The sequence below is a fragment of the Panthera onca genome, chromosome E2 (assembly GCF_046562875.1).
Source record: "Panthera onca isolate mPanOnc1 chromosome E2, mPanOnc1 haplotype 2, whole genome shotgun sequence".
In the NCBI taxonomy this organism is placed as follows: Eukaryota; Metazoa; Chordata; class Mammalia; order Carnivora; family Felidae; genus Panthera; species Panthera onca.
Genome location: NC_138353.1, coordinates 48,448,399 through 48,473,539, shown reverse-complemented (window position 1 = coordinate 48,473,539; position 25,141 = coordinate 48,448,399). Strand labels below are relative to the sequence as shown.

General features: G+C 47.7%; 1 protein-coding gene and 1 long non-coding RNA gene across 5 annotated transcripts in view; one reads left to right on the top strand and one right to left on the bottom strand.

Annotated features, from left to right (window-relative positions):
- The window catches only part of ST3GAL2 (ST3 beta-galactoside alpha-2,3-sialyltransferase 2), a 48,340-nt gene that overhangs the window by 14,287 nt on the left and 8,912 nt on the right, over window positions 1–25,141 (bottom strand). For all 4 annotated transcript variants that reach the window (XM_060650172.2, XM_060650171.2, XM_060650174.2 and 1 more), the window contains one exon: window positions 710–2,106. In XM_060650172.2, coding sequence (XP_060506155.1) covers window positions 710–1,048 — 339 coding nt within the window. In that variant the 5' untranslated portion in view covers window positions 1,049–2,106. The remainder of the gene's footprint in view (window positions 1–709; window positions 2,107–25,141) is intronic.
- On the top strand, window positions 2,119–6,215 carry LOC132690160 (uncharacterized). Its single transcript, XR_009615281.3, has 3 exons — window positions 2,119–2,529; window positions 3,752–3,989; window positions 4,336–6,215. It is a non-coding gene; the product is annotated as an uncharacterized LOC132690160 (long non-coding RNA).

The window sequence follows — 25,141 nt, the reverse complement described above, 5'->3', positions numbered from 1 at the left end:
TGACAAGGATGAGGTAAAGGGAGTTAAAAGGAGCAGAAAGGTGACAGGATCCAGAAAAGCAGGGAGCCTCGGGCATACCTGTCCTCTCATCCCCTGCCCCTCACCTCCCTTATCTCCCAAAGAAACTCACAATGTTTTCTTATCCTGGCCCAGAAGAAAGCCTCTTCCAGCAATTGTAGAAAACTAAGTGAGTGGCCCTCATGGTGTTTAAAATTCTTGTGAGCCAACATTTACAAATTAGGATATTTAGCAAAAAACTGTGGACTTCCAAGTTCTCTTAAGGGGTCAGAAGATCCAGCAGTGATGGGTCACATCCCTGCACAGCACAAGTTTGCTACAGCTGAGAGGGGTTGCCTCCTTTATAAAGGGCAGACATTCTCCCCGCCATGGTGCTTACCTCTCAGCATCTTCCTCCTTGGGGCCTGTATCTCCTGTGTTACCTCCCTGGCCTAGTAGGCATTTCTGGTGTCTGCTCAGCCCCTACAGGCACTAAAAAGTGGTTCTCTCTCCTTCCAGGCCAAAGCTCACTCTGCCTTTCAGAATCTGTGACCCTACCAGATGGCTCTGGTCAAATGGACCGAATACTTTGTCAAGGCTCTGGGGGCCAGAAGGCAGAATGCCCAAATCCAAGAGGGGCTTGAAGAGTGACTCCCAAACCGGGGGACCGAGGGGGCAGCAAAGGGGAGGCAGGAGGGGCTGTAGCTCTCACCATCCACCACCTCTGGACATCTGGAGACAGATCCATATTCTCTCGGGTCCACACAGGGGAAATGTTGCTGTTGAAGTGGCTATCGAACCAGTCAGAGGCTCCAGTGTCACCCATGCAGCGGCGGCAGGCACAGCTCTTGCCGGGGAGCCCCTCCTTGCTGAGGCGCTGCAGGCCAGCATAGCCAGGCACCAGCTTCACCCGGTGGGTCCCACCCAGGGTCCCCGAGTCCAGGTAGGGCAAGGTGGCCATGCTGTGGTGGGAGTAGGTGAAGAGCAGTGACATGATGAACACCAGCAGGAAGGCCACAGAGAGGAACCACACCCGCAGGGAGCACTTCATGGTTTGGCGCCCTGGGGGGCCAGACCACCAACCTGGTGGGCAGTGGGGTGTCACCGTGGCCACTCCTTTCCCAGCCCACTGATGGGCCAGCCACAGCGTAGCCTGCCTCTTCTGGCACCACGTGCAAAGGGCATAGGGGCACGTGCTGAGGAGGGGACAGAGGCAGGGGTCCCTCACCACACCCTCCCTCTAGGCAAGGAGAAAGCACGTAGGCAGGAGTGGCTCCCCTGTCCCTGGGCCACTCGGGCCCCTGCTTATGGCTTCATCAGGTCTCTCTGTCACTAGCTGGGCCACAGAGGCTCTGATTCTCCCACTGCCCTGGTGAGGGGCAGGTCAGTCCATCCCAGCCCTCTAGTCCCTTGGGGTTGCTGGCTGCCAGCTCCAGGGGCCCCCCTCTTTGGTGGCTCGAAACGGTCCAGTCTGGAGCATTCGGAGTCCTTGTGGTTCATGAGCAGACACGGAGGCGGCCCCTCGTCCCCTGCAGTGGGGAAGCCTTTGAACCTCAATCACAGCAGAGAGCACATGAGCTTCAAGTGGTCTGGATTCCATCCAAGAGTTGTCCCCGCCTCAACTGGCCCTCCTGGGCCAAACCCTTCACCAGGGGAGGGAACGATGCCCCAGTCTTGAGAGAAGAAACCCAGGAAGCTCTGTGGGTGTCAGAAAACTCTCCTGCAGAGACCAAAATCCTCCTTGCATTAGGTTCTGCCCTTCCGCTTCCCATTCAAGGCGCTGCTCCCTTCTCCCAATGGTCACAGCCCCAACTGTGGTCGAAGAGGGGCTCACGGAGCTCCTGCTCCTGCTGAGAGGTCCTCCAGGGCCTGGGGACAGCTGCTGCTCAGTGGGGATCTGCTGTGAATGCCGTCTGGGTCAGCTGAGCGTGTGCCGAACTCCCTGCCAGGGCCCAGGCCTCCTTGGTGCTGCTGGCCCAGCCTCACAGGCTGCTCTGCCCATCCCCACTCCCCTGAGGCCTGCTGTCCTGCTGTTAGCTCTCGCTAGCAGTAATCCCCTGGCAGGTTCCCCCTCGCTCTCGTCAGGCGCCAAGCTGCCGCAGCATGACCCTGAAATTGCAGAGAGGAAAAGTAATGTGCAGATAAATTGCACTCGCACACGCACGCGTGCATGCACACACACACACTCACTCTCTCTCTCTCTCTTTCCCGGCCCCACCCTCAAGTCCCAGAGGGGACAAGTTAGCAGGAGAGGAGACGCCCACTTAACCAAAGGGTGAACAAAAGAAAGGGCTCTCTCCTCTCACCACCCACAGATAGCTCTCAAGGGCTGCAGAGGAAGAGATTAGCCTACTCTCCTCACTTATTAGCCAGAAAGTAAACAAGGACATAAAGTGATTTCCCTGGAGTCCATGGCGAGTCACTGGAAGAACCAGGTTCAGAAAGTTCCTAGTCCAGCTGTGTGAGGTTAATTCCAGGTGAAACTGAAGAGAAAATGGCCCAGAGAAAAGATCACAGGAGACTTGCCTGCAGGTATGGCTCCCCACCCTGGTGCTCTCTACCGTCTGAGGAGTTGTGAGAAACCCTTCTGGGCAAGAGAGGGGTCCATGGGGGAGGGCTGGGCCTCTGCCCTGGGATTTGCCCTCTCCTCTCCCCGGTGTGGGCTCTAGATGAAGCATTCCTGGGTTAGCTCAGTGAACTATTAACAATCCTTCCAGCTCTGGTGTCAGGATGCAGGGGTGTTGGGCTCAGAGCCCCAACCACACAGTCATCTAGACAGTTACCTTCATCTGTATGTTTGGATGAAGTGAATGCCAGGGTCCCTGGGGACATGGGCAATCTGAGGCCTTAGGCTGCCCTGGTGGGCAATAGCAGGAAGAAGAGGCTAGCAGTTTAGGGAGGGGCCCTAAGGAAAGGAATTTGGATCCATGCCATGTGCAAGGGAGGCTAGGCAAAAGTCAGGGACAAGTTTGAGAGTGGAGGCCCTGGGCCCTGGCTCCATGCCATAGGGATCACTTAAATCTGGCTGCCTGCCTGTCCCCACCAGCTCTTCTCCAAATCCAGTTAGCCCCAGTTCTGACCTGGCCCCTGGGCACCACAGCCCTTTGCTGAAAGCTCCAGCTCCAGCCAGCCCTTCCAGGGTCCTCTGGCTGCTGCCAGCAGCTTCAGAGAAGGCCTCTCAGACTGTGTTCAAGGACCTTAGCTGCCCTCTCCACTCATGGCAGCTCAAATTTCTGGAGCCGAGCCAAACCACAAAGCCATCGGGGAATGGAACTAGCACATTCCAATAAGGAAGACACCGTTCTGGGTGAGGAAACAGTGATCACAGAAGTAAAGGAATTTGCCTAAGGTCACACTCTTGTGAGTGGAGGTGATATCTGTGTCCAGGTCTATCTGATTCCAAAGCCTGTGACCGGCCAGGGCACAGAAAGAGGCCTGTGACTTCTTCCAACTACCAAGGGGTTCCGGGACGAGTGACAAGCAGACACAGAGGTGGTTTCTAGGGCCTAAAGCAAAGCTTCCCCAACATGTCTCACCCAGGGTGACTGGCTCTGATTCCCAGGGGGCCCAACAGCACGGGTTCCAAGGTGCTTTGCTTCTGATGTTTTTTTACTGCACCTGTTTGGAAGGCGAGATTCCAGGCATAGCCTTTGGCTGATTGTCTGTAAATAGGAAGCCAGGTCATTGTCTCTTTCAATTCCCTCTTTGCCCCTTTCTATGCCCAACATCTGAAGAAAAGCACTTGGTTTTACAGGGTCCTGCTCCTAACATCCTGTGACCCAGCGAGAGCCAACCACAAAGCAAGTGGCTAAGGGAGGCGGTGACTTTCCAAGAAGCCTCTCCAGGGAGACCTGGTTTCTGGTGGGCAGCCCATGGTGGCCATTGAAGGTCGGGGCTGGGCAGAAGTTGGCACAGGAGGCTCCAAAGGAAATGTCTCCCCTATTGGAGAAGTAACTCCTTGGGATTCCAGCTCAACAAAGGGGGCATCTGAGGTAACCAGCTACCTTGTGGGGGAGAAGAAAAGTCCTGGTTTCATCAATGTGTTGGGGAAAGGCAGAGAAGTGGGGTAACCAGCAAAAGCCCTTGCTTTGCAAACCCCATGGCCAGGCTGTTCCTGGGAGCTTGAGCAGCTCAACATGTGTCGAGGGCAGAGACACAGGGAGGAATTGTTGCTACCTGGAACTAAGAAACATCAGAGGCCCCTCAACATACACCCCAAACCCCAGAAGTCACCCAGTGCTGACCCTTGAGAAGTACTTTCATGCATCTTGTTTCCTCCAGTGGACTCCGCGTGCCCTTCAGGTGCTCATTGCCTAATTCTGATTTCTTCCCTCACAGCTGCTCTGATCTTTCCCGTGAAGCCCAGGCACACACACACCAAGAGAACAAAGTTGGAGGGAAGGCACGTGCTCTGGTACCCAAAAGGGAAGTAGACCATTCTTCCGGACCCACCTGGCTGCTGGGGACTTGTTTGTTCATTCAGCAGATACTTAAAGGGCTAGTACTGGGCATGGGGACAATGCGGGACAGGACACACCCATCCTGTCCTCACAGAGCTTCTGGTCTAGTGGCAAATACAAAGGGAAATTACAGGGAGCCAGGAGAGAGAACAAAGAATGCAAAGAGAATGAGGAGGAAGCAAGACTGACCTGATAAACATAGAACAAATGGGCCCATGAAGCAGGCGGGGGTGGTGAGGGTGTCAGAGACGAAGGCACAGAAGGCTGAGGGTGACCACAGAGGGCTTTGAAGGGATTAGGATTTATTATGAATCTGATGGCAGGGTTTGTAAATCATGAGCTGATTTACATTTTAAAATGGGCTCTTGGAGGAATTAAAAAAAAATCTATTTCAGCACCCCCCTCTGGTAACCAGTTTATTCTCTATAGTTAAGAGTCTGTTTCTTGGTTTGTCTCTTTTTTTTCCATTTGCTCATTTGTTTTGTTTCTTAAATTCCACTTATGAGTGAGATCATATGGCATTTGTCTTTCTCTCACTGAATTATTTCACTTTTATCCATTCATCTATTGATGGACATGGGCTGCTTTCATAATTTGGCTATTGTAAATAATGCTGCAATAAACAAAGGGGTGCATGTATCCCTTTGAATCAGTGTTTTTGTATTTTTTGGGTAAATACCCAGTAGTGCAATTGCTGGATCATAGGGTAGTACTAGATATACATACATACACACACACACACACACACACACACACACACACACGTATATATGTATATATGAATGTGTATTTATTTATTTATTCATTTATTTATTTATTTTAAGTAGGCTTCCTGTGCAGCACAGAGCCCAATGTAGAACTTGAACTCACGACCGACCTCAAGACCTGAGCTGAGATCAAGAGTGGAACCTTTAACTGGCTCAGCCACTCAGGCAACCCAGTTCTATTTTTAACTTTCTGAGGAACCTCTATACTGTTTTCCACAGTGGCTGCACCAGTTTACATTCCTACCAACAGTACATGAGTGTTCCTTTTTCTCCACATCCTTGCCAACACTTGTTTCTTGTGTTGTTGACTTTAGCCATTCTGACAGGTGTGAGGTGATATCTCATTGTAGTTTTGATTTGTACTTTCCTGATGATAAGTGATGTTGAGCAGCTTTTCATGTGTCTGCTGACCATCTGTATGTGTTCTTTGGAGAAATGTCTGTTATGTATTCTGCCAACTAAAAAAAAATTTTTTTAATGTTTACTTATTTTTGAGAGACAGAGAGAGACAGAGCACATGCAGGGGAGGGGCAGAGATAGGGAGACACAGAAGCTGAAGCAGGTTCCAGGCTCTGAGCTGTCAGCACAGAGCCTGATGTAGGGCCCAAACCCACCAATTGTGAGATCATGACCTGAGTTGAAGTCGGAAGCTTAACCAACTGAGCCACCTAGGTGCCCCTGACCATTTTTTAATTGGATTATCTGTTTTTTGGGTGTTGATTTGTATAATAAGTTCTTTATGTATTTTGGATACTAACCCTTTTAGTTTTGTTGATTGCTTCCTTCATTGGGCAGCTTTTTATTTTGATGTAGTCCCAATAATTTATTTTTGCTTTTATTTCTCTTGCCTCAGGAGACATATCTAGAAAAATGTTGCTATGGCCAATGTCACAGACATTATTGCTTGCACTGTCTTCCAGGATTTTTGTGGGGAAATTAAAAAAAAAACTAACAGTACCAAGAATTGGCAGAGGATGTGGAGTATTAAGAACACTCACACATCACTATTAGGACAATAAGTTGGTACAATGCTTTGGAAGATAATGTGGTACTACCTAATAAAGACAGACATAAGAATATCCCAGTGGTGTTTTGTGTTTTTTAAAAGAGAAATTAAAAACCATCTTTCTCACAAAAAAAACATGGTGTGGGAACAGAATGCAAGAGTAGAAATTTTCCTCAGTTGTCCTGGGCTAATTTATTTTATGACTTCCTTTGTGTGAGTATCTTCAGAGATAAATCTTCCTGAGGTATGGGTGGGAATGAATGCTTTCTCATTGAAAGGCTAAATATTTAGAATCACTGAATAACAAATCCAGGGAATTTAGCCTGCTTGTCATTTTAAGCAGATTTAAAGCTTAAGGTGAAGCCTGACAACAGGTTAAATATACTGTTTCATTCCCCCCCCCCCTCCCAAATCTCACTCCCACTTGGGACAATCTATTTTTTCCACTGGGGTTTAATTCATATCCAATAAAATGCAGTGGTCTTTCAATGTAAAGCTTGATGAATTTTTACCTATGTGCACATCTGTGTAGCCACCCATTAGAAAACAGAGAGCAATTTCTATCACCCCAGAAAGCTCCCTTGTGCTCCTTTCCCATCAATATCCTGCAGTCCACCACTTTTCTGATTTCTGTCACCATATGTTACATTTAATTGCTCTTGAAATTCATAGAAACACCTATTATGTGTTCTTGTATGTCTGGCTTCGTTTGCTCAGTGGAGTGTTCTGGAGGTTCGTCCATACTGTACGTATCTGTAGTCTGTTCTTTTCCATGTTTGGAAATCTGAGTTGCTTCCAATTTTGGGTTGTTATGAATACAGCTGCCCTGAACTTCTTGTATACGTCTTTTTGTAGACACTTACTCTTATTTCTCTTGGGTAAATACCTGGGAGTGGAATTACTGGGTCATAGGGAAGGTGTATGCTAAACTTTACTAGAAATTATCAAACAGTGTTTCAAAGTGGCTGTAGCATTTTACATTTCCACCAGTGGTATATGAGAGTCCCATTTGTTCCATGTTCTTGAAATTTTCTATCTTTAAAATTTTAGGCCTCCTGGCAGGTGTGTAATCAACTCTAGTATTTCTACTACCAGGTACATATGGACATGTGCACCAAAAGACATACAAGGATGTTGAAGACACCACTTGGTAATAACCGAAAAATGCAAACAACCCAAATGTCCCTCAGAATAAAAAGGGTAATTTGTGGTACATTCATGTCATATAGAAAAAATGATTGAACTCTAGTTTCAGACATCAATAGGGATGAATATGACCAAAAAATGACTATGTTGAGCAAGAAAAGTAAGTCATGGATGAATGCCAGTAGTCGGAGTTCATAAAAAGTTCAAAAGTATGCAAAGCTAAGCATATGCCTCTCTCTATTTATAGAAGATAAAACAATAGAGAAAATCAAAGAAATAATGTAAAATTCGGGAAATTCCTCTGAAGGGACAGGAAGGTAGGTAAGATCAAGGAGGGGCTTACAGAGGCTTCAGAAGTATTGGGTAATGTATTACTCCTTAACTTAGGTGGTGGAAACAGTCTTTTTTATTTTCATTCTTTTTTTAAAATTTATTTTGAGAGAGACAGCAAGAGAGAAAGTGCACACGAGTGAGCAAGCAGCGGAGGAACAGAGAGGGAGAGAGAGAATCCCAATCAACCTCCATGCTCAGTGCAGAGCCTGATGTGGGGCTCGATCTCATGAACCATGAGATCATGACCTGAGCTGAAATTACGAGTCGGATGCTTAACTGACTGAGCCATCCAGGTGCTCCTATTGTCATTCTTTTTTTTTTTTTTTAATTTTTTTAACGTTTATTTATTTTTGAGAGAGAGTGATACAGAGCATGAGCGGGGGAGGACCAGAGAGTGGGAGACACAGAATCAGAAGCAAGCTCCAGGCTCTGGGCTGTCAGCACAGAGCCTGACCCGCGCGGGGTTCAAACCATCAACTGTGAGAACATGACCTGAGCTGAAGTCAGACACCCCTATTTTCATTCTTTAAAGACAGAGAGAGAGAGAGAGAAAGAGAGAGAGAGAGAGAGAGCATGTGTGTATACACATGATATGAAATTTCCAGAATAGGCAAATCCATAAAGCAGTAGTTGCCTAGGGGGAGTTGGGGAGTGACTGCTAATGGGTATGGGGTTGCCTTCTAGGTGATGAAATGTTCTAAAATTGTTTGTGGTGATGGATGCATAACCATGTAAGTAGACTAAAACCCACTGAATTGTACCCTCAAAATGAGTGAACTGTATGGTATGTGAATTATAACTCAATAAAGGTGTTGCCAGAAAAAAAAAAAGAAATTAAGAATGGAATGAAGTGGAATGGGGGTTAAGTTGAGAGATACTGCAGAATATTTGTATGCTGGTAGAGGAAAAAGTTAATGCTGCAGGAAAAAGAATACAGTGGAGAAGCCAAATCCTTGATAGTAAGAAGGGGTGGGAGCTGGACCTACACGGAGAGGGTCTGCCTAAGAAACAGGAAGCAAAGCAGAGTCAGGGCACAGACACAGGGAGGGATTCGGCAGTAGGAAAATGAGGGTCTCTTCATTGTTGGGGTTGGAGATTTACAGAGACCAGATGTGAAACAGGCTTCTAAGAGAGAAGGGAAGTCACATGAGAAATTTAGTAGGTGGCAGAGCAATGCTGCCTGGTTTGCGGTCACAAATTAGCATATTTGGTAAGACTGCTGAACAATAAATGTCCCCTAAATGGCTGACCGAGCTTAGGATGCTGAGAATGAACTGAGGAACTGGTGACCGGAATCCAGAACATCAGGGGCAGCATGGGCCTTGAAGAATGGATGGTCTCCCTCCCCTACACCTTCTATCAATCAAGGGATGCACGCTTGAGCAACCAATACAAGCTAAAGGGGGCCTTTAGTTTACAGGTAGAGGAGAGGAAAAGGAGGTGTATGGGATTGAGCAGCAAAGGCTGCTCCAAAAGGAGAACAGAGAGGATTGGCTTTTGGAGGCTAGGGTGGTTTTAGAACTTCTCCTCTGGTCAGTTCCCAGAAGACAAGCCATCGAATTAACCTAATGAAGCACAGGATAGCACAGCCTCAGACCAGCGCAGCTGAACACAATCTTCTTGGCAGGCAGAGAAAAGAAATGTCAAAATAAGGCTTGGAGGATGGAGGGGGGGGGGGGGTGGGCTTGAATCTGGAAGGAATGGGGAGAAGGAAAAAAAACCCAGCAAGACGCTGACAAAGTACCCTCTTTCCACCCACTGTCACACAGCCTGAGGACGTGTTCCAGAGTCTTAATATGAAGGCATCAAACCACAGATTACTCACACTGCATGATGCTATATGAGTTTCTGAGCATTTGGGGGCATAGCCTCTCATTTAGTATTCACAGAAGTCTCAAGACTAACTGAACGAGGTCATCCAGACAGTAAGTGACGGAGTTTTAATGCCAACCAGGCCTGATGGCTCCAAGGCCAGTGCTCCTGCCACAAGCACCCACTGGCTACCAGAGAGGCTCTTCCCACTAACTGGGGTACAACAATTGAAAGGTTCCCCGTGCCCCAGATCCCGGCCAACCTAGCAACCCAGCAAACTCCCTGCCTCCCTGCCTACCCTGGCAGAAGGTGCCTGGGGCAAAGGGGGGCGGGGGCAGTCATTGTTTTGAGGAAGAGACCTGATAGTCTCAAACCCAGTGAGGCATGCCCTTGAAGTGCCTGAGAACTGGTGGCTTCACCTTCGCGTGTTCAGCTAAGTGAAGCCATCTCATTGCAATATCCTAGCACCAGCCTCTGGCACAGGCCCATCACAGTTATCCTAGTGACTCAGGCCCTCCTTGCACCCCAGTTATATACCCTCGGGCAGCCTCTGTCTCTTGAGCGCCTCCCTTCCTTGACTTGACATCCAGTCGGGCTCAGCTCTGCTGGTGCTGGTGCTGCTGCTGCTGCTGGTGCTGCTGCTGCTGCTGCTGCTCAGAGTTAGCAGTCAGGAAACCAGAGCTCATGAGCGAACAAATTTCCTCAAATCCACAGCCATCACTCTCGCTAACTTTAAATTAGGTCCTAAAAAATAAACCACCAGTCTTCACTATGAGAGGACCAATGTTGCCCCTTAAGAGGCAGGCTCTTGGGGGAGGACTGCTGGGCTCTGAGGTGTGGGAGTGGGTGGGGCAGAGGGAGCACCACGATGTGCTCCACTCTGGCCCAGCTCTGCTCCACACTCATGGGGTCCCAACGTGGTTTGTTTTCATCAGGGAAAGGTCCAGGAATTCACTATACATATCCATACTAGGGAAGAAAGAAAAGTCTAGAAAAACAACATTATCTCAAGAGCTGAGCAGACAAGGCCAGACATAAACAGTTGGGAAGAGAGGAAAAGATGAGGCAAGGAACAGAAAGTCATTTAAAGAACAGAACCACCTGGTGACAAAGGCTAAAAGCCTTTCCTGATAAGGCCCTGAGTCTCACTGATAGGCGTCTCCAAGCTCCAGACCACTTATTGCTTTTTTTTTTTCCACTTATTGCTTTTTACCCAATATGATAGAGTTTTTTTTTTTTTTTTGGAAACATGAATGTAATCCATTATATTTATGTATTTGGACTTCTGTTATTACCTTACTTTGTGTTTTCTCTTTACGATTTCTTTAGTTCTTTTTTCTTTTCCTGACTTCTGTTGGATTGGCATGCTTTGTTCTCCCTGATACCCCCATTCTTTTTCCTCCTGTCTTAAAAATTATATTTCTCTTTTTTTAGTGGTTAAATTGTTAGCATATATACATTTTTTAAAAAATGAAGTCTGCAAGTTTTTAGCCACGCTATCCCCTTGAACAAGGCAACAACTTGGTGTGCTTTAACAATGAAATTCCCTACTTCATTATACCTTATTCTTCCCTGACAATGTGGTCAACAATTTTAACTTTTTTTTTTTTTTTTTAATTAAAAAACAAATTAGACACTGGATTTTTGTGTGTTTCGTCATCTGTGGCAGGCACTGCTGGTTGCCTACCAGCAGCTACTCCCCTTTTTTCTTGCCAACAGAGTCCTGATTTTGTTCAGGCAACAAAGGAGCCAGTCCCAGGAGATGAGGCAAGCCTAGTCAAGGCCAAGCACAGTAAGTCTGTTCCCTTTTATCTGGAATTGGTCTAAGGATGGATCAGCCCGGGCCAATGAGACATAAGGAGATGTCTGCAGGGGCTTTCTTGGAAAGGTTCTCTTTCCTAACAAAGAGGCACATTCAAAACTTCCTCTTAGCTAGCATCTCCTTGCCTTCCTGCTTGGGATGCTACAGGGTAATGACACAATGCATGGAGCTGCAGCAGCCATCTCAAAACCATAAGGAGAGAGATCTTTCACCCTGAGGATGGCAGAGCAGAAAAATGGAATGATCTAGGGTCCTTCATGTCAATACTGGACTACTGCCCCAACCCTGGAATTTCCTATCTCCATATTTCTCATCATAAGCAAATTAAGTATTTTTTTAGAGTTTAAGTCACTGTGGGTTATTCTTTTACTTGTAGCAGAAAGCATCATGATATACTGTCCTATAGTTAAATTTATCAACATTATGTGTCAATTTCTGTGCCCCCTGATGGTGCTAACAACCTGCTCCTTTTCCCAGATTTACTTTTCTTCTTGATGAAGTATACCTTTAGTAGATCTTTTAGCAAAGGCCTGTAGGTGATAAAACTGCCTTAGCATGTTCAGAAATACCTTTAATTTTACCTCGTTCTTGAATGATAGTGGGGTGGAGAGTTGTAGCTTCCCTAAGATACCCCTCTATCATCTTCTGGTGTCTAAGTTGATGTGGTGTACATTAGCCTAATTGTCATTCCTTTGAATTCTTGTTTGCTCAGGTAGTTTTTAACATTTTCTCTTTATTTTTGCCTGCTGTTTCACTATATTATGCCTAGATATCTATTTATTGTTTGGTACTCATGCTGTCTCTTCAGTCCTGGAATTTTCAGCCATTTTCTCTTCAAATATTAATTCCTTGCCGTTTTCTTGACCCATATCTGGAATTCCTATTAGGTACATGCCAAGCCTGTCAATCTGTCCTCCACATCTACGTTGTGTTCTAGATGGAGCCCTCGATATTATCTTCCAATTCATGAATTCTGTGTCCAGGCTGGAGTTCTATCTATTGTTTCAAATTCAAATGACACTATTTTTCACTGCTAGAATTTTTAGTACTTTTCATACTGACATCTTCCTGTTTCTTTTTCCTTTTGTAGCTTCCTTTATTTTCTTTAATGGATTTAACGTTTCCTTATCTCTTTGAGGGTCTCTTTTTTTTTAAGTTTATTTATTTATTTATTTGGAGAGAGAGAGAGAGGGAGAAAGAGAGAGAGAGAGAGAGAGAGAGAGAGAGGAAGGGAGGGAGGGAGATAGAATGTGAGCAGGGGAGGGACAGAGAGGGGTGGGGAGAGAGAATCCTAAACAGGCTCCACACTGTCAGCACAGAGCCCAATGCAGCGCTCGATCTCACAGACTGTGAGATCATGACCTAAGCTGAAATCAAGAGTTCGCAATTGGGGGTGCCTGGATGGCTCAGTCGGTTAAGCATCCGACTTTGGCTCAGGTCATGATCTCAAGGTTTGAGCCCCACATTGGGCTCTGTGCTGATAGTTCAGAGCCTGGAGCCTGCTTTGTATTCTATATCTCCCTCTCTCTGTGCCCCACCTCTGCTTGCGCTCTGTCTCTCAAAAATGAATAAATGTTTAAAAAAATGTTTTTTAAAAAAGAGTCCACACTTAACCCACTGAGCCACCCAGGCGCCTCTAAAGACATTCTCTAATTACTCTGTTATTTTCATTTCTTCTGAGGTAAATTTTTTTTTATTTGTATTGGTTCCTTTTTTCTCATTAGTTGCCCCATATGTTTCTAAACTTTAGTGTATAAATTCATCTTATCTGTTATACTTTACTTTTGCCTCCCTGTCTAGAGGTTTTCACCTTTGTCTCCCCAGGTCCTCTGGCTCTAGGATCAACTCTTATGGCACTCACTCAGCTTAGGTCCAGGATGTGAGGTTCTTTCTCCCTAGGCAAGCATCTTTATAAGTCATAGCCCCAGAGCAGGGTTGGAAACTTTTTTTTACCTACTTTTCCAGCCCCTGAGTTCAAGCAGTGTACAAACTCTAATTCTATGCTTCATGTGGAGAACTTTATAGCTCTGTTACCCCAGATTTCCAGCTGCTCCTGCCTGCTTCCAGACTCAAAGACCAGCAGGTCTACAGCTTCAGCCCTGGTCTCCTCTTTGTGTTCCTGCCCCATTTCTCATTACAGGGATGTTTGTGGTTTTGTGTGGGGGGAAGGAGGGGGAGTGTATGACTATGTTTTTAGAATTTTATCTTTTTGTATATTACTGCTATGTGTTTAGATATAAATTTATAGTGCCATCTTGACTTGGATGAGTTGGATTAAACCATCTGTACCAAGTAACTGAGGATCCCTGCCAATACCAGTCTCCTGGGAAGGCATATCAAACCATCTCTAACAAGATTCACAGAACTCCAGCCAGAACTCTGAAGGAAGCAGACTGAGAGAGCCTGAGGTAAGCTGATCAAGAGTCCCGATTAAAACTGTTCTCCCATCCCTGCCCCATTTTCAGTACAGTCCACCCTGAGGGTAGGGATGGGGTGTGCAGACATGCAAACAGGATTTTTCAGATGTGGTCTGACTAGGCCTTCACAGGAGAAGGCCACCCAAGCCATCAGCCCCTCTTCCATACCACGTGACTTTCACCGTCTTTTATCTGGCCAGAGAAAAATGCACATTGGCCACAAGGACACCATTGATGAAAGGCCCATCTGACTCTTTTGAGTCCCCAGCCTGCCTACAGTAGGCCCAGGTTTTTGTTTCAATTATATCAGGAGAGTAGTGGATTGGGGCACCTGGCTGGCTCAGTCAAAAGAGCAGGCGACTCTTGGGATGCCTGGGTGGCTCAGTAGGTTGAGCCTCCAACTCCTGATTTCGGCTCAGGTCATGATCTGTTTGTGGGATCAAGCCCTGTGTTGGGCTCCGTGCTGACAGCATGGAGTCTGCTTTGGATTCTCTCTCTCCCTCTCTCTCTATGCCTCTCCCCTACTCTTGTGCACTCCCTCTCTCGAAATAAATAGACTTAAAAAAAAAAGACAGAAGAAACTCTAATATATAAAAAAAAGAAAGGGGAGCCTGGGTGGCTCAGTCGGTTGAGTGGCCGACTTCAGCTCAGGTCATGATCTCACGGTTTGTGGGTTCAAGTCCCACGTCGGGCTCTGTGTTGACAGCTCAGAGCCTGGAGCCTGCCTTGGATTCTGTGTCTCCCTCTCTCTCTGCCCCTCCCCAATCCCCACCCCCACCCCCACTTTCTCTCTCTTAAATAAAGAAAAAAGAAAAAAAGAAAAAAAACAGGTGACTCTTGATCTTGGGGTCATGAGTTCAAGCCCCATGTTGGATGTAGAGATTACTTAAATAAACAACAAAATAATAAACTAAATAAATAAGTGCATAAACAAACTTAAGAAGAAGAAGAAGAAGAAGAAGAAGAAGAAGAAGAGGAGCAGCAGCAGTGGATTCAGGAGCCAAATTCTAGTCCAGGCTGTCACCAGGCAGCAAGCCACTTTTTTCCTTTCAGGCCCAGATTCTTTTTTTTTTTTTTTTTTTAATATGAAATTTATTGTCAAATTGGTTTCCATACAACACCCAATGCTCATCCCAACAGGTGCCCTCCTCAATGCCCATCACCCACTCTTCCCTCCCTCCCACCCCCCATCAACCCTCAGTTTATTCTCAGTTTTTAAGAGTCTCTTATGTTTTGGCTCTCTCCCTCTCTAACCTTTTTTTTTTCCTTCCCCTCCCCCATGGTCTTCCGTTAAGTTTCTCAGGGTCCACATAAGAGTGAAAACATATTGTATCTGTCTTTCTCTGTATGACTTATTTCACTTAGCATAACACGCTCCAGTTCCATCCACGTTGCTACAAAAGGCCATATTTCATTTTTTCTCATTGTCAGGCCAAGATTCTCGAACAATCCGATGAAAGCAATCCTCCTTCCACCCTCTTCCTCTCTGAGATAGAGAGGATTGCTGTCCACCACTTAGTAGTGGTGAACACTCAGTAGTAGTCATCGCAATCTACTTTCTTGAATCAGACACTTGCTTGTCTCTTTCAGCTTGTAATGCATCCCAAAGGTTCTGCCCTCAGCCCTTTTTGCTTCTTTCCCCCACCCCCTTCCAAATCTGTTGCTGCCTTCTACTCTGAGTTTTAGACCTACATTCTCAACTGCCTCTTCAGCGTGTCCTTACGGCACTTCAGACTTAACAAACTCATCATCCTCCTGCGTTCAAAAACATATGAGATAGGGCGCCCATTAGGGCCAAGATCAGGCTCTTTAGCATAGCATTCAGAGATCCCTAAACCAGGCCACCCTCTTAAGCCTCATCTCTCCCTATACCCTACCCTCTAGGGGTTATGAACTAGTTTGGACCACAGACCAAATCTGGCCCATGTTTATTAAGATCGTATAAAGAGCCTAGAAAGACATGTACATGTCTATCTCCATCACTCAAAATACAAACTCTAGTTGTACAAAGACCATGCTTTTAATTTATCATTTCTGTATCACTGTAGGACCTAGCACTGGCCTACATCAAAAAAATACTTGTCTAGCTGAGTATCATCTCCATATACAACCCCAGGATTATAAGAATCAGAGGAAGTCATGGTAGTGAAGAAATGCTTTGAAATCATTTTATAAATCATTATATAAGTATGCAGATGGAAGTGATGATTATATTCTGCCCCCACTCTTCCAGTTCTAGAAGTGAAAAAGCTTTCTCCAACTTCTTGTGGACCACCAAGAAACATGTGGCCTTAGGTTCAAACTAGATTTAGCAAGTCAGAGGCAATGGAAAAGATGTATGTATAAACGGCCAAAGTCTTAAGTTTCTGTCAGCAGGGACATACCGGGACTGCTAAAATGGAACTCTCTTCAGTCATTCCCCTAGGCACTGCAGGCCACCAGCTGCAGTTCTCCCTAGCCAAGTCTCCAAAGATCTCCCATCTGTTTGCCCCAGCTCAAAGACCCTTTCCAGTGAAGCCTCCCAAAAGAAGAAAGCGCCTGGAAAAACTTGGACTCACATTCTGGCTTTGCTCACATTCTTGTCAGTTAATAGCTGACAAGAAATTAACCATTTAACTTTTCTGATCTGTGTCCTTATCTGTCAAATGGGAATCTCATCCATCTCTGTAAGGGTTTTTGTAAGGATGAAAGGAGTAAAGCTTCTAGCTCAGAGCCTGTGCTCCTGGGTTGGATATGTTTAGAGCCACAGTTCTGTCAGTCCCAGTTTGGGGCAACTCTTCTGGGCTGGAGCCCTATGATGCTGGGTGAGCATCAAGAGGATAACCCCCACTACAAAGCCCTGGCTCAGATTCCTCAGCACCCTACCCTGTCTCCAGCCTTCCCTGGGTCAGCACCACCAGCGTCTTGCTACAGAGCTTCCTTTCCCATAGGCACTGCCCCTTGTCCCCACAGTGTCAGGGAGCAGCTTCCAGGGAGGTGGGGTGGACATGTTGACCTGAGGTCTCATAGTCAGGTCTGCCCTGGCTGACCCTTACCCCAGACTGTGCGGAGAGGAGCGCTAGGTCTATCCTGTGGCAGAGCGTGCAGGTCACGGGGCCTGTCACATCTTCCCCGGCTGCCGCTTCATTATACCATATGGAACACAAGGCCTGCCCTGAGCCGGTTCTAAACAGCTCCCTTAGGCCCAACCATACTTGTCTATGGGCTCTCTAGCCACAGTCAGCAGCAAGATTCTACCAAAGACACGGTTAAAGGAGTTTCTCCATAGGCCTGAAAAACCTCAGACATTAAGAGAGGCAGGAGACAGGCAGAAGACCCTGAAGGTAGGAGTTTAGAAAATAAATCAGTTTCTCTGGGGACTTTTGGAGGAAGCAGGAGTGGGATAAATGAATGGTAGCCCAGGGCAAGCCAGAGAGGAGTCTGGAAAGCTGGGAGCTTAGATCTTAGTGCCCAACTCTGCCTCCCTGGGACAATTAAATTTGACCATATCACCTCCCACGGAACAGGGGACTAGGGTGCCAATAATCCGGCTCTGATTTTCTTTAAAGATAACAAAGTGCCAGGTGGCTTGGCCATTCATCACTGCTTGTGGTTCAGATCACAGTCATACCATAGATGTATAATGAAGAGCCACAGAAAAGCTGTCAGGGCTTCCTTTTCCTTCTGCACTTGTCTGGATGTCTGGGGAATGCTTTGAGTCTCAAGAGAAAGGCAGAGGATGCATTCATTCAATAGATATTATTGCCACCAGGGAGTGGCCAACAACATGGAAAGGACCCCAGTCCCTCTCCCTCCTTGTATAGCTGCATCATTGCCCGTTAGCAAAACCCTTCATTCTATGGCCTTGTGGCTCTTGCTCTGTCAAAAAGCAGAGAAAGGAGTTCCTCTGTTTTGAGGGCTCCCTCAACCTCTCCAGCCTGCCTGCCACGCATGGCTCCTTGATTTTGCTCGCCAGGCTTACTCTAGGAGGGCTGCCCTGCCACGGGAATGCCATGAGGCAGCTGACCTCAGAGACTAGCATTCCAAGTCCCAACTGTAGGCCTCGCCCTCTAAAGAGGTGGGATCTGTTGACGTGTTTCCACAGTCCATCCCAGAGGCCATTGGAGGTGCATACCAGAGCAATATCCACCAGCCAGAGCACCCGTGGAGGACTGAGCTGAGGGCTCCAAGAAGGAAGAGATGAGTCAATCTTCAATTTAGAGCCGCCTTGGGGAAAAGGACCATGCTCTGCATCAAACTCACTCTTACCAAAGACAGCCTTCCTTGGGGCACCTGCGTGGCTCAGCTGGTTAGGCATCCAACTCTTGATTTTGTCTTAGGTCACGATCTCATGGTTCACGAGTTTGAGACCCGCATCCGGTTCCATGCTGACAATGAGGAGCCTACTTGGGATTCCTTCTCTCTCTCTGTTCCTCCACCCCTGTGTGCTGTCTCAAAATAAATAAATAAACTTAAAAAAAAAAAAAAAAAAAAAGAAAAAGAAAAGGGAGCCTCCCTGCTCTTCTCAGAAACAGGTATTAATCCAATGCTCCTCAACACTGGCTCCCAGAAACATACACACTCCCCTCTACACTGGGGTGCAGGGAGTGGGTCTAAGAGAAGGTTTAGGAGAGAGTCTCTTTGCACTCCATCCCTCTTCCCAGGGGGAGCGAAAGGGAAGAACGTGGTTTCTCCAGGTAACGTTCAACCCTCTCTTCCCCAACACCTGCACCCGTGTGGCAGGGAATCAGCCAGTTTGAAAACATGACTCAGCATACCCAGACAGCTTCCTGAAACAATAATCCTAGGCAGGAGCCAGCAGACTGAGAAGGAAGCTCCAGAGGCTGGGGACAAAGGGCAAATGCTCCTAAAGGAGCTATAATTCAGGAAAAATGGTGGAGAGGGGCAGGGCATTTCCCTCTCTAACTCCCAACCAGTGCTCTTTCTCCCAGCCCTTGGAGAGCAAAACCAGAATTCCTGACCACTTTCTGGCCACTTTTTCCCTCACTTTGGGGAAAGGAACAGGATTGGCATTCCTGCTTTCTGCCATAGCCCTTTCTTGCCCCTTTCCAAGCCTGGACCACGGCAAGGGGTTCTGCGTGGGGTCTCCCATCCCTCCACCTGCAAGAAGGTTCAGGCCACTACACCCCAGAAGGGGATGATGAAGAAGGGGCTGAGCGAGGGCAGATACAAGTCTTGCCAGTGCACACCCAGAGAAAGAAGAAGCTATTCTTCTAGAAGTTTCCAGACCACAGTCTCTGTGGTTCAAACTCCATCTAGGCCGTGGCCCAGGCTGAGTTGAAGGACTTCACTTAAAACTCTAGCATCTATCCCCACATCCTCTCTGGGATGGGAGGATAGGGGAGAGAATGCCAGAAAAGAGGTCATAACCCAACTGCCAGTACTGTAGACCTGCAAAAAAGAGGCCCAGGAAGCAGGGTGACTGACTGCTCCCCTGGCAAGAAAGTCTGCACAACAGGTATGTACTGTCATCACATGGGCACAACCCACCAGGGTTCCAGGCCCTTGGCAAACCAGAGGGAAGCCACCAGTTCTTACTGGGTGGCATTATGGGATGGGCTTGGCCTAATGCTCCAATGCAGAGAACACGCTATGACCCCAAGAATGCTGACAGAACTTCTGGGACAGGTGGGTCCGGAAGCAATGCTCTCTGAGAGTGCATCAGCACCTGTTCTGGGATTCTCCCCTCTTCCAGCTCAGGGGCTGGAAGCCAGGAGCAGAATGCCCACTCAGTGAGGGCTCACATCATGCTTGAAGGTACAGGTGAGAGCAAGGCTCTGTCATCTGCCCCAGGGATGTGCCACACCTCTTCCACTGGGCTGGTAGGAACTCTAGGTTTTCAGTCCCCGTGGCCCAGCCAAGCTACCCAGGTGGAATGTCTGCCAGAGCCTCTGGGGCCATGAAGGTGACAGCCTGGGCTGCAGGCGTGGAAGCCTACTTTGCACTGGGCAAATTTCTCTAAAGGGCTCCAACCTTAGCAAGGTAGGACAGCAGGCTGTAACTGATGACAACCTCCCTTTTTCTATCCATCCTGCCCCCACATTCCCTTGTGAGGTGGTGGTTCTTTTGATTTTTTGTGTCTCCATCTGAACATTTGGTATGAAATGGGAGCATCGTACATGCTGGCAGGCAGCAGTATGGAGTGTGGAGACCTGGCCCCTGGGCATCACTCATATGCCAGGCGGGACACAGAGGCAGTGCTGTAGGCTAGAAATGCAGCTTTATGACCAGGCCCACATCTACTTCCTGCATCAAGAATAGATGACTTCAGTGTTTTTTTGGTTCTTGTTTTTAAACCCAATCTATTCCTTAATCCACCCAAAAAACTCCCATTGACCAGGCCCACTTCTTATCAGTTTCTATTCTTGTAGCCCAGTGGGAGGAAGGAACCAGGCAGGGAGACTTGTACAGTTCCCGACAAGATCAGATGTTGGAGGACCGCCAGCGCTTCAATGGCAGCTGTAGGCTAAGCTGGGGCATAAGCAGTGTGTCAAGAGATGGGTCCTACTGCAAGGCTTACTTAAAATAAGACAGAACTCCTACAGGGTACAGTTATGTAGGTGCTAATCCCCTGGGACCTAAGGATGGAGCCAGCAAACCCTGGATAGAGAGGAGGGTGGGCCAGGCACTTGATCAGGAGGTAGTCTAGCTCTCTTGGAGGAGATCCATGGTAGTATGGGTCCTAAGGGCTGCCTTACACAGGAAGGCAGGTCAGAGCTAGGAAGCCGAGACTCTAGCAGAAGGGCATGCAGCGTTATGCTGGCCTGGAGATAGGTATCTCCTGCGGCGGAGTACTCTGAAAACCCTAAAAACAAACCAGTCGTCTGCACTTCTTGAGCCAGGCTGCTTTTATTCTCTATCTTTAGCTTTGTTTTGTTCTTCTTTTATATTTAGTAATGTCGTTTGGAAAGGTCAGCCTATGGCAGCTATGCTAATGGAAACCCAAAGAAGGTGTTTGTAGCCATGCTTGGACAGAAGATTAAAGGGAAATGATGTCCTCTCTCTCCCCTGGGAGTGGAGGTAGAGAGAAGTGGAGTAAAAGGATGGAGGAGCCCAGAGTTGGACCCGTTGCTTGGTCACTGTGTCTTCTGGATGTTGCCTTTCCAATAGAGACCTTGGAAGTTCCACTTACAGGGCTTGAGTCTGTGCTCAGCCTGCTGCCATCAGAGACTTCCAGCACCAACTCCACAGGCAGCTTTGGGAAGCACCCCTACCCCGTCTCCCTGTTTTTCCCTGTGTCACTTCAGGAGGCAGAAAGCAAGTGGCCAGTAAACTGGAGAGCCCAGCTCTGGACTGCTCCATGCCCAACAATTGCTGTCATTTCTCCCTTGCTCTGCCTGAGCAATCTTCTTTACTGAGGAGTTGATACTATGCTGTGACTGACTCAGGCAGGGCCCCCGGGATACAGAACATCTCTAAGGTTGCTGGGTAATACACTTCATCACCTCTGGAAAGTAGCAATATCAGCTGGTACCTTGCACTGCCTCTGATGCTCACTCCCAGGTAAGTGGAGTCAGGGGTGTGGGAGCAAGGCGCCCTCCGCAGTCCTATTCTCCAGAAGTGACTCATCCCCCTGGATCTGGTTAAGATGATATCCATCATGATAAGCATTAATGATGTCAACTTCAGGGGATGTGGAAGGGAGGAATGCACAGATCAGGGTCCAATACAATGGTCCCCAGGGAGCAGTCTCTATTGTCTGGCTTATTATGTATTTTGTCGTTATACAAGGATGCACTAGTTTAAGACTGAAGCTATGCAAGGTTGATCCAGGGGCTATGAATAGGGGGTCCCAGGGCCTGCTTTCAAGCCCTTTGCCTTCTTTGGTGAGACTGGGGCATCCCCACCCCAACATGTGCCTATGAGTTAACATTTGACAGTGAACTCTGGACTAAATTCAGAGGACCTCAATTCCAGAACTGGCTCTGCTGTTAGACAGTTGTGTCTTTGGGCAGATCATATCTCTCTGGGCCCCAGGTCCTCCATCTGTAAAATGAGCATGATAATGCCTGCCCTACTTGCCCATGATAGTCCCTGCCAAGATGAAATAAGCGAGGACCGTAAGCTGCGCGATGTACCTGAGGTACCATGGAGTTTCAGCCTCACCGAGAGGAGAGAGGCAGGGACAAGAGTAGACACTGTGGCTAAGCCTAAGGGAACAAGGAGGTGTGAGCCAGGCTGGGTGACCACTTAGAACACGGCCCCAGGCAGAAACAGGCAGACAGGGGGCCTCCAGGAGGCGAGCATGAGGCGCAGACCAAGCACGCTAGTCAGTTTGGGCTGGCAGACAGTTCAGGAGGGAAGAACTAACTTGCTATCCTCAAATATATGAAGGGCAGGAGGAAAGATGTACGATAAGATGGTCAGAATGAAAGAGGAATTCAGTCCCAAACTCAGAAGAGCCCCACTGCACTCTCTGAGCCCTTAGGAGTTGGTGAGAATTGCCCTCAAGCTCCTCGGACCTCCAGCATTTTGTTAATATATCATTCACGCTTTCGAACTTCCCTGAAGCCCCTCATGGGGACAGCCTTCCCTCTCTGGATCAGAGACTCAGGGACGTGACCCACCCAAGGCAAGAAGCCTGTGCCAGAATGAACATAAAGGCTCCTGTAAGTTGGAGGCTCGAAGCCCAGAGCTCTTTCTACAACACGTTGTTGCTGGCTCTGCCAAGCTGGGTCAAATACCTATTCCCTCACAAACTGGAGGTAAAAGTCAAAACTGTGCTATTTATCTATCTCTTCCTGAAACTGGCACCACAGTCCTGGGTGTTCTCTTCCAACGGAGAAGACAGAGGGGCACAACTGTCCCTAGTAGGAAATAACCCAACATAATCCAGAAAGTACCACAGCCCTAGAGCTACATCCTTATCCAGGCCCCACCAGGAAACAAGACGGAGGATGGTGAACACCCAGGAAGCCACGAGGACAGACGAAGGCAGCACCAGGGCGGAAGCCTGAGAGTTGGGCCAATGCCTCCTGTTTACTGGGACCAGTTTGATGCAACAGTGAGGGTCTTCCTCTTGTCAACAGACCCCTGCATAACACTATCCACCATGCAGATGGCCCTGGGCCACCACCAAGAAGGGACCTTTGGCCATAACCTGCCTGTGCCTGCTCTTTGACCTGCGGTCCAAGGGATGAATCACTCCTTGTGGCTAGGCAGTTGAAACAGTGAGAAAACACCTAAAAAAACCCCACTTCAACACTAGAAAGAGCCCCAGTCTACGTCAGATGAGCTGGGTTCTTTCACCTTTTTTTTTTTAATTAAAAAAAAAATGTTTATTTATTTTTGAGAGAGACAGAGACAGAATGTGACTGGGTTAGGGACACAGAGAGAGGGAGACACAGGATCCAAAGCAGGCTCCAGGCTCCGAGCTGTCAGCACAGAGCCTGATGTGGGGCTCAAACCCATGAGCTGAGAGATCATGACCTGAGCTGAAGTCAGACATGCAACTGACTGAGCCACCCAGGCACCCCTGGGTTCTTCCACCTTCTGATTTGAAGGCAGTGGGCAAATTTCTCAACTTCTACTTCCTGATCTACAAATGGAATGGTTCGATGATTTGAAATTCCATGCTACATTTTATTTTTTTATTATTTTTTAATGTTTATTTATTTTTGAGAGAGAGAGAGACAGAGCATGAGAGGGAAGGGTAGAAAGGGAGGGAGACACAGAATCCAAAGCAGGCTCCAGGCTCTGAGCTGTCGGGCACAGAGCCCGACACGGGGAACTCACAAACCATGAGATCAGGACCTGAGCTGAAGTTGGACGCTTAACCGACTGAGCCACCCAGACGCCCCCCCCATTCTACATTTTAGCATTTAGTTCTTAACAAGGAAAATTAATAAATGGCAATAAATCCTTATCAGTTTGTCCACAGTGGTGTTTCTGACATGTAAGTCAGGCATAGAACTACTGCAAGATCTCCCTGAGTCCAAATGCACACCGTGCACTGTCAGCTGCCTCAACATGTGGAGTCTCTGTGGTGGATGACAACCCTACTTTCCTTTGGGGAACCACCTCTCTTCAAATTTCCATTTCTCTGCCCTGTAACCCAGGCCTCGCCAACGAGAGCATGAAATGTATTCAGTCACCATAGCTGGGGTAGGGCCGGCCCTGCTGGCAGGCCAATGGGAACTGAGAGTGGCGTCATCACACACAGTGGTGGCACGGTCACACAGTGAGATGGATGTTGGTTGAGCCCCACCTCCCATCTTCCCTGCATGTGGCCAGCCACACCCTCCTCAGCTATGAGTCAACCTGAGGCTGGATGAGTTGGATTTTTGGCGTTTGTAATTGAAGAAGTCCAATGATACAATCTTGCACACATGTATAGCCAACTCCCATTTCATTTAAAGGAATTTTTAGAAAGCCACTTACTATATAACTTGCCATCTGACGCAGAAGGACTGCCCTGAACCTGTCCCTAAAATCCCGTCCCCGATAGGTCAATCCAGCTGAGAGGCCACACAAACAGAAATGGTCCTGGGATTCCCCAGCAGTGGCCCAGTTCTGGCCAGGACCCTAGTCCTTCTCCAGCCAGAGACACTGTCCAGATAAGCTGATGGTGAGGGAAGCTCTGACACACATGGCCTTCCTGGATGGTCCGGAGTCAGCACTGTCCACTGCCAGAGTCCCTCAATCATATGGAAGACTCAGCAGGGGAGGGTGTCATGCCTTTTGCTGCCTGGAAAGGCCCTGAACCAACTGAATCAGGCAGGAGAAGAGAATATAGACCCTGGCTATGGGATACAATGGGAAGTCAGGACCCTCGATCCCATTCCTCGTCTGACAATGGATTTTGGGGGATCCCCTTCCAAACCTGTTTCTCAACCTGTTAAGAGTCACATCTGGCATTTCAAATGTTGCCAAACTTCCCCCTGAACTCTCGACCCATCTATTTCCTTCATTTCTGGATGTCACCCCTTGATGATATGCCTTAGAGGTGCCCCAAAATACCTCAAACTCAACCTGCCCCAAACCAAACTCATGTATGCTCTAAGCTCCCAAACCTGGTCCTCTTTCTGTGTTCCCAGTTTCTGGGAAAGGGACATCATCCATCCAACCCTGAAACCTAGAAGCCATCTGTGCCCCCCTTTCCTTCAATCTCCCTCAGTCAACCTCATACCAAGTCCACCTGATTTTTACCACCTAAATCTCTCATCTTTCTACTTTTCTATGTGTCTATCACTATCACACTATCCAGGGCACTGTCAACCTTCACCTACAGTAGCCCCCTGACTGTTAAAGCCCCAGACCTACTAGAAACCCTCCTATGCATTGTCCACAGGGGAGCCAAAATGATCTTCACAAATGCAAATCCCATCAGATCTCCATCTCTGAATCCTTCTAGCAAAAGAGCCAGGCCTTCCCAAACACCA